Source organism: Chrysochloris asiatica, unplaced genomic scaffold (genome assembly GCF_000296735.1).
Source record: "Chrysochloris asiatica unplaced genomic scaffold, ChrAsi1.0 scaffold00027, whole genome shotgun sequence".
In the NCBI taxonomy this organism is placed as follows: domain Eukaryota; kingdom Metazoa; phylum Chordata; class Mammalia; order Afrosoricida; family Chrysochloridae; genus Chrysochloris; species Chrysochloris asiatica.
In genome coordinates this window covers 22,472,284-22,481,426 of record NW_006408545.1, presented here as the reverse complement: position 1 = coordinate 22,481,426, position 9,143 = coordinate 22,472,284, and the positions used below count along the sequence as shown (strand labels likewise).

The following is a 9,143-nucleotide window of genomic DNA, read 5'->3' as shown; positions in this document are numbered from 1 at the left end:
GCCTCCTGTGCCGCCTCACTTTCTTGAAAGATTTCAATTTTTATTCCATCAATTCCTGGTGCCTTGTTCTTTGCCAATTCCTTCAATTCACCTTGGATTTCTTCCTTCATTATCATTGGTTCTTGATCATATGCTACCTCTTGAAATGACTGAACATCAACCATTTCCCTTTGGTACAGTGACTCTGTGTATTCTTTCCATCTTCTTGTGATGCTTTCTGCATCATTCAATGATTTGCCCGGAGAATCTTTCAATAACGAAAGTAGAGGCTTGAATTTTTTCTTCAGTTACCCCAGCTTGAGAAATGCTGAACGTGTTCTTCCTTTTTGGTTTTCTGACTCCAGATCTTTGCACATTTTGTTCTAATATTTGTCTTTATCTTCTCGAGTTGATCTTTGAAATTTTCTGTCCTAGTAAGACTTAAAATGGACTAAAATGTTCAGGGTTATTATTCTCATACATGAGGTCAGATTATGAGATTTTCTTTTTTATATCTTCTAAATTTCTATGTTGTTGTTGTTGCTAAGTGCCATTGAATTGGTTCTGACTCATAGCAACCCCGTGTAGGGTTTCTGAGGAGCGACTAGTAGATTGAACAACAAATGTCTTCCTGTTCTATGATGCTGTCTTTAACTCTGTTGCCAAGAACTGTGCATTACATATTGTTGTTGTTGTTAAGTGCTGTTGACTCTGTTCTGACCCATAGCAACCCTATATAGGGTTTCCAAGGAGCTGCTGGTGAGCTCGAACCACCGACCTTCTGGTTCAAACTGACTTTGCAGTCTAGTGCATTAACCCACAGCACCACACCAGGACTCCTAATATGTATTGCATATTAGGTACTCAATAAATTTGTTCAGTTAATTAAAACTCTACCAGAGTTTCTTCACGATATAATCTTTTTATTCCTCTTATATAAGCAAAACATCATTAAAAAACAGTGGTGTGTTTAGATTTTTAAGAATGGTTTCATAAAAAGCAAATGTTATGCAGAAAGATGTTGGATTTTCATAAATTGTGTTCACTTTTTAAAGCTAGGCTAGTAAATTTATCTTATTGCTTTGCTCTTGCAGCCCTGCCAAGCCCAAACATGTGGAACTAAATCTTAAAAACTCCAAAAATCTTGACAGCTTGGGAAATGAGCATAATTCATTTAGCCAGCCAGTTCACAAGGGAAACACTGCCACCAAAATCTCCTTGTTTGAAAACAAACGGGCCAACAATAGTCCACGACATACTGATGCTCGAGGCACCAAGAACATTCCTCCCTCTAATAAAACATTTGTTGGGCGGGCAAAACTAAATTTAGCCAAAAAAACCAAGGAAATGGAGCAACCTGTAAAGAAAGTAATGTCAACCAGTCACCAGAATGGTGTGCTCCTGAAGGAAAGCCTCGTAGAAACCAAAGTTGCTGTCCCTGAAGAGGATGCTGTGACTGGGAGTCCTGGTGTAAGAGGAACAGAAGGAGATTCTACCAAGGATCAAACTCTAGGTTCTCAGCTTAACCAAGGAGATAAAGCAGATGTGCAAACAGGTGCTGCCTGCCCTTCAGAACCAGTGGTTGCTGCTCTGGTTCCTGTCAAGGACCACAAGCTCTTAGGAGAGGATCACTCGAAGGCTGCTGACAACAAAGGACTTGTACTTGGAAATATGACTGATACATCACAAGATGTTCCTGTCATCCTTGATACCAAAGGTTCACCTCCAACAGCCATAACAAAGCCACAGGATACCTTTTCTGACTCACAGCCCTCTGATGAGTTATCTAATGGGCCTTCTCTTTCACCATCTGCACCCATTCCTATGGATGTTCCCAAAGACGTTTGTGCTCAAGTTCCCTTATGCAATTTCCCAAGCACTGATATAAAAGGGTCAGAAAACCATAATGGCTGTGATTTGCTTGTGTCTCATCAGAATAGTGAGAACATGCCCCTCTCCAAACTTGCTGAAGGAAGAAGAGGAGAAGAAGTAAGCCCTCCTTTGTCCACAGAAGCTTTGGGAAATGAGGGTCCCTCTAAGGTTCTTGTCCAGGTCAGATCTTTCATGCTCCCCATGGAGAACACCCAGGATGTAAATTCCCAGATAATCTCGGATCGTTCTGAAATTAGAGAAGTGCAGTTGGCAAGTTTTCACAATAATGAAATTGAAGTAGTTTCTGTTGCAAGTTGTGTTCCCCATAAAGAGGAAGTTCTGGGCAATAAGAGCACGTCACTCAAAAACACACATTGCAAAGAGGAACATGTAGCAAATTCTGGCTCACAAGGCACACCGCTAGAGTCAGAGAAAGTTCTGTCTATCCAGGGCCCAAGTCAGGGCAACAAAACAGCCGTGATGGCTGAATCCAGCCCTACCCACTTTTCTTACAGCAGAAAGAATTTAGAAATTCTGCAAAGGCCAGATCAAAATGTAGTGAATGGTCAGGACTGCCCTGATGGTCATTTGAACATTTCTGCTTGTAGTGATGATAGTGTATTCGATTCTTCTTCTGATATGGAAAAATTCACGGAAATTATAAAAAAGATGGACAGTTCAATTTGTGTACCCCAAAAGAAAAAGAAGCCTAGAGTGCCAAACTCCCCTGCACCTCATTTTGCCATGCCACCTATTCATGAAGACAATTTAGAAAAAGTCCTCGATCCCAACTTGTTCACTGTTGGTTTGGGGAAGAAAAAGGAAAGTCAGCCAGATATTTCACCGGCTTTACAGCTGATGCAGAACCTGGACACAAAATCCAAACTGAGGCCCAAACGTGCATCCACCGAACAGAGTGTCCTCTTCAAATCCTTGAGCACCAACACTAATGAGAAAAAGGATCCCGTGGTGGCTCCAGAAATAAACGAGAAAGAGAACAGAGACACCACGAACAGTGGAGTTAAGAGATCTAGGCTGGAAAAGAGTGCGCTTTTTTCAAGCATGTTATCGTCTGCTCAACCACAAGACAAAATCTTTTCTCCTTCTGTGACATCAGTCAAAACCATGACCACGTCTTTCTGCACTTCTCAGAACAGTTCTCTTTCTCGGTCTTCAGTGTTACAGCCCAGAACTGAGGGTGCCCCACCCTGTGGTTCAGACAAAGAGCCACCTAATCCACCCAACAACTCCTTGAAGGTCTTCAATTTCGACTCATCAACTACATCTCATTCTGGTTTAAAAAGTCCAAGCTACATGGACAAATATCTGCAAAAAGAGGAAGCCAAAAAAGATCTGGATTCACGAAGCAACCTAAACTTGCCAGAAACCAAATTTTCTGAATTTTCAAAACTAAAGAACGGCGAAGATACTGAAAAAGCTAATCACCTTGAAACTGTTCTTAAACCAAACCTGCCAAACTTTGCAAACAGTGACACAGACTTCATGGGTCTTTTCAAATCCAGCCGATATGACCCCAACATTTCTTTGTCTGGAATGTCATTATCAGATACAACAGTAAGTAGCAACATATTATGATTTGTTTGGGGGTATTTATAAAATGAGAGGAAAGAAGGATGGTGAGCAGTTCATGTTATTCTTTTAGAAATGCTTGTGTTCATGTATGACAGCTTCCTATTCATTTGTCACGTATTTGAAACCTTACTAGGTATCAGGGATTGTTAAGGTTCAAGAACAAAGGCAATAAGATTACACTCTCAAGGCATTTGTAATCTATCAGGGACAATAAACTATGAATGTTTTAAGGGACTTGCAGATTTATACATTATATTATCAAAGGTTCTTAGAGAGTTCAAAAGCAGCTAAGATGCCTTTTGTTATCTCATTTTGTGTTGTTGTTGTTAAGTGCTATCAAGCTGGTTCTGACTCATAGAGACCCTATGTTGGGGTTCCACAGAACAGCGACTGGTGAGTTTGAACTGCCGACCTTGAGATTCAAGCTGACCTATGGTCCAGTGCTTTATCCCACAGCACCACCCCAGGACTCCAGTTTTATGTAGAAATGCTCAGTTCTCTGTGGTAGTGGAAGTAGAATTTTAAAGGCTTATGAAGCAGTGCTCTTATTTGGGAAGACCCCAGCCTAGGAATTCTTTTGCTCTGTAAGAATCATTCTTTCTTCTCATAGGTAGCAATAAGTATTTCTGCCATGCTGTCGAGAGAGTATTTTCTCCTTATTTGTAATTAGTTTTCATCTGGGAAATATTTTTTCCTGAAAGATTATAGGGTTTACATTGGCTCTTTCCTTTAAGCTTATACACTAGAAAGGGCAACAAAATATGATTTTGAGGACAATTATGAAGATTTTTCTATCTTATCTGATTGCCAGTGATTTTTGTTTTGTTTTTTTTTTGCTCAGTATTTGATGTAAATGTGTGCCCTTTTGCTACCAAACTTGCTACTCGATGGAAGACAATGAAAGAGAAAGACTGAATATGAAGTGTTGAGAAACCTGGGCTAACAGTTGCTATGGAGTTGGTTCTGACTCATGGCCACCTCATGTATGTCAGAGTAGAACTGTGTCTCATAGGGCCCTTCTTCCAAGACCTTTATTCCAGACCTTTTTCTGAGACATCTCTAGGTAGACTCAAACTGGTTAGCAGTTGACTACATTAACCATTTGCACCACTCAGGGCTCCAGATACAAGGATGGACCTCTGTATTCTGGTGAAGACCCCACCCCCCACCCCCCAGTGAACCAGGCTATTTGGCTAGTGTGGACAGTAGGCATGACCCCTTGTGTATGCAGAGCACTGCAGCATGCTTTAATTTGTTGTATTGGCTTCTGCTACAAGATTACTAAAGAATGTAATTTTGGAAGCTCTTTCAAAATCTGTAGTTGGGTTTCTAGCAAAGGTTCAGCTCCCCTTTTTATGAGATTTTCTAAACCAATAGGTCTCAAAAGTTTTTGGCCTCAAGACTCCTTTACACTTTTTAAAAGTATTGAAGACCCCAAACAGCTTTTATTTACATGGACTATACCTATCGATATTTACTGTGTCAGAAATGAACACAGAAAAATGTAAAGCCCAAGAGCACAGTCTATCAGTCATCGGCAGTACAGAGTCGTCATGAGCCATGGGGGCTCTGGGAAGCACCACAGTGCACTACTTGGGAGAGAACAAGTGAAAGAAGGGGACTCTTCCTGTTATTATAACAATTATCTTGATCTCCTGGACCACTTCCCCCCAAAAAAGATCTTAGGACCTCTTCTGGGGCCCTGAAGCACACTTTGAGAGCTATTGCTGCAAACAAAATAGAACCAGTCCATTACACTCAGAAGGAATGATATTCTTCAGTATTTCTCAGAAAATGCCTACTGGTTTGTTTGATCACTGCTGTGCTCCCTTGTTTATCATTCCTAGATCACTTATCTTATTTGACAAAACCCCTTAACTGAGTCTGATGACAGAATGTGCCTAGTGTTTCTACGAAGTCCCTTGAAAACCAAGCCAAGCAGAGTAAAAAGAATCAAAATGCTTTATACTTTCATAAGGCTTAAAGGCGGATTGTTTTGTTTTTGCTTTGGTCCAGGACTTTGTTGACTATGTAACTCCCTTATCCTTACTGTCTTGTTGGAATTTTATTTTAGAATTCAGGTGTTTTCTTCAGCTTATCAACTTCTTATGTATATATAAAAGTAAATAAGTATGTGCTATTTTGCTTACTCATAATTCTCTGTGGAAATCTTCCTAAAGGACTTTCTGGCATATTCTACTCCTGTCTGATGCATGCTGTAAAGAGTGATTAGATCAAAGGCAGTCCTTAGACTCTGCATTCTGGTCAGCATTGAAAGTAGTCCATGTTTTGTAATGTTTTTACAGGTATAATTAGTATTACAGTATGCAGTTCTGGTTTTACTGGTCTTGGCAGATGCTCTTGAAAATAGTTAGTTTTGTAGCCATATAAAAATATATTTTATTAATCAAAAAGGAGCCCTTGGCTTCTAACAAAAGGTTGGAGGTTTGAACCCCCAGCTACTCTATGGGAAAGAGATGCAGCAGTCTGCTTCCCTAGAGATGTATACCCTTGGAAAGTCTACGGGCAGTTCAGTTTTTTCCTACAGGGTTGCTATGAGTAGGAATCAACTCTATAATACTGATTTTTTTTTTTTTTTGGTTATTTCTTGTTGCTGCTGTTTATTCATCAAAAAGAGGAGAGAATAAGGATACCATATGTGATCTATGTTGTGAAATATTAAGACATATTTAAGACAAGTTGTTGTTATATGATAAATGTTACTGTGAACAAAATCACAGAATCAGAGAAGGTATGTATATGAACAGATAAAATTGATTCCGCTTGTTCTAGATAAGTGGTTAACATATCATACTTTCTCTTTGATTGAGACAATCCTGAGATTACTTGACTCGTAAACCACTGAGATGGGCTCTGATTCTGTGAACTAATATAAAACAGAAGTCTGATTTAGGGACCCTGAATTTTCTAGCATAAATAGAAATATCCTAGACAGTTAAATGAGGAGAAGTTGAAAAGGCAAGTTCAGTTAGGGGAAAAAAAAAATGCCTCTTCACTTAACAGTATAAACTCAAAGGGAGCTCTAATAGAGAACTCTGCATCCATCAGAGTGGACATGCCTCACTCTGATAAATTGTGAGGCAGATATCTGGCTGAAAGGACCAGGGCGGGAGAAAAGAGGATTGCTATGCAAATCTGTAATTCTTTGTTGTTTCATTCATCTGATTACAGACACTTAGAGGAAGTGTCCAAAATAAAATCAACCCCAGACCAGGGAAGGTAAGCTTCTTTTAATTTTCTAGTCTATATTTTCTTTTGGTGTGATGAAGTACAATGCGGTTTGCTCCCACTCGCATTCTCTTGCAGCTAGTGATATATAAGGAACCCGAGGCTTCTGATGATTGCCTAGAAGTTTTCAGTGATGTCCAAGATTGCAGCTCCTGGAGTCTCTCTCCTGTGATTTTCATCAAAGTCATCAGAGGATGGTAAGTAAGCATGGCCTTTGGAGTTCCTGACTCAACAGGTTTGTGTTCTGCAATCTTAATTATCTTTTTGGTCCTTAGGATTTAAGTAAAATTATGCATTTAGCAATGTAAAGGACAGAAAATACTACTTATTAAACAAAAACACAAAAACAGAAAACAAACGGTTGCCATAGAGTTGGTTCTGACTCATAGCAACCCTGTGTTTTATGAAAAGTAATTCATATCGACAGGATGGTGTTTAACTGTGCTTCCAATGATAGGAGTGACCCATGTTTATTATACAAAAATCAGAAAAGTGAAAATACAATTGTCTTTTTCTCATATGCCTCCATATAACATTGTTTGATATGTCAGGGTCCATAGTATGCTTTGTTATTGAGTTTTAAAAGAGGTTGATAAAACTTGCACAAATAATGCTGATAGTCCAAATGAGACTTTCTTTTTAATCTATAAGAGAAAATATTGTTAGCTTCTTAATGACAATTCAGTGAAGGACTATTCTAAAATTGTAACTTTTTTGGACGTTTTCTAACAGATAGTTTTTTGAGTAAGTAAAGAAACTGGTGAAAACATGAATACTTTGCTGGTTTCTAAAATTATTTTGTCAGATAAATTGCCTCTAGAAAATATACAGGAAGTTAAATATTAAGAAAAACTTTTTTAAAAAATTACTCATCTGGCATAGATATTTATCTTTGGTACTTTTTTAATAAACTTGTTTGAAATAAAAAAAAAAGTAGCACTCTAGATATTTGTAATTTAGAAAAGGAAATGTATAGCATTTGTTCTTAGATTTGAAGACTTTGTAGGTTGCACTAAAAACAGGTTTTGTGTAACAATTTTGTTTTTAATAGGATAGTGATTACTTTTCTTTTGTACATTTTGTTTCCTATCTGTTTCCTTACAAGCATAAGGACTATCCTTAAGCATAAGCACATTTCAGTATGTTGACAGATTTTTCTTTCATTTTTGAATATTATTAGGAAGAATATTTTTAACTGGCAGATTATAGTCATTTGTATCAACACATCTATTGATATATCACAATGACTATGGTGTTGTTGTTGTTGAGTGCCATTTCCTCGGTTCCAGTTAGTAGCGACCCTGTATAGAGGCCAAGATGGCCAAATATTGTCTCTCATACTTTGGAAGTATTGTCAGGAGCGACCAGTCTCTGGAGAAGGATATCATGTTTAGTAAGGTGGATGGTCAGAGATAAAGGGGAAGACCCCCAACGAGATGGATTGGTCAAGTGGCAGCATTGATGGACTCAAGCGTGGCAACAGTAGTGAGGTTGGCCCAGAATTGGGCAGTGTTCGTTCTGCTGTGCATAAAGTCGCTATGGGTCGGTACCAACTCGATGGCACCTAACAACACCACCACCAAAATAGAGTTCCTGAGGAGCAAAACTGCTTTCAGAAAATCTACCAAGATTACCCCTTTGGGATCCCAAAGAAAAGAGTCACTGTAACATTTTGAGCTAACCTCTCTGCCTTTAAGAACGCCTGGTGTGGTGTTGTAGCATCAGCATTGAACTGTGAATCGTAAGGTTGGCACATCAAGGCCACCAGTGGCTCCTTAGAAACCTTATACAGGGTCGCTATGGGTTGGAATCTACTCAACAGTACTAAAAACAACAACTCTGGCGTGAATTCATATTTAAGGTCTTCCCCACCTTCCTTAAAATGTTTGGTCAGCCTAAAAACTCTTGTTTTATGTAAGGCATCATTTCCATAAATTTATTGCGAAGCTTCAATGATTTGGGAAGATGTCCACCTGCAGCTACAATTTTGATTAGTCCTGACCTCAAAATCATTTTTTTCCATGACACAAAAAGTATCCTTTTGTTGAAGACAGTCTAATGAGACTAAAACAATTGTATTACTGAGGGAACTCGTCTGCAGCCATTTACTAATCACAGAGACATGTTTTAACACATTTTGTTTGGCATATAAACCTGTGTGCACGTATGAACTGAAACCTTAGTAGCAATACTTTTTGACTCACCCTCATAGTTCATATGTTGTTGTTGTTGCTAAGTGCCGGCGAGTTGGTTCCGACCCATAGCGACCCTGTACAGGGTTTCCGAGGCTGTAAATCTTTACGGGAGCAGAATCCCTCATCTTTCTCCCGCGGAGCGGCTGGTAGTTTCGAAACTGCTGGCGTTAAGGTTCGCAGCCCGATTCGTAACCACTACGCTACCAGAGCTCCTTATGTTGTTGTTGTTGTTGTTAAGTGCCTTCGAGTCGGTTC

General features: G+C 39.2%; 1 protein-coding gene across 1 annotated transcript in view; it reads left to right on the top strand.

Annotated features, from left to right (window-relative positions):
• Window positions 1–9,143, top strand: part of AIM1 (absent in melanoma 1) — a 293,695-nt gene that overhangs the window by 233,599 nt on the left and 50,953 nt on the right. Inside the window, exons 4-6 of the mRNA XM_006839959.1 lie at window positions 1,074–3,426; window positions 6,637–6,684; window positions 6,772–6,890. Coding sequence (XP_006840022.1) covers window positions 1,074–3,426; window positions 6,637–6,684; window positions 6,772–6,890 — 2,520 coding nt within the window. The remainder of the gene's footprint in view (window positions 1–1,073; window positions 3,427–6,636; window positions 6,685–6,771; window positions 6,891–9,143) is intronic.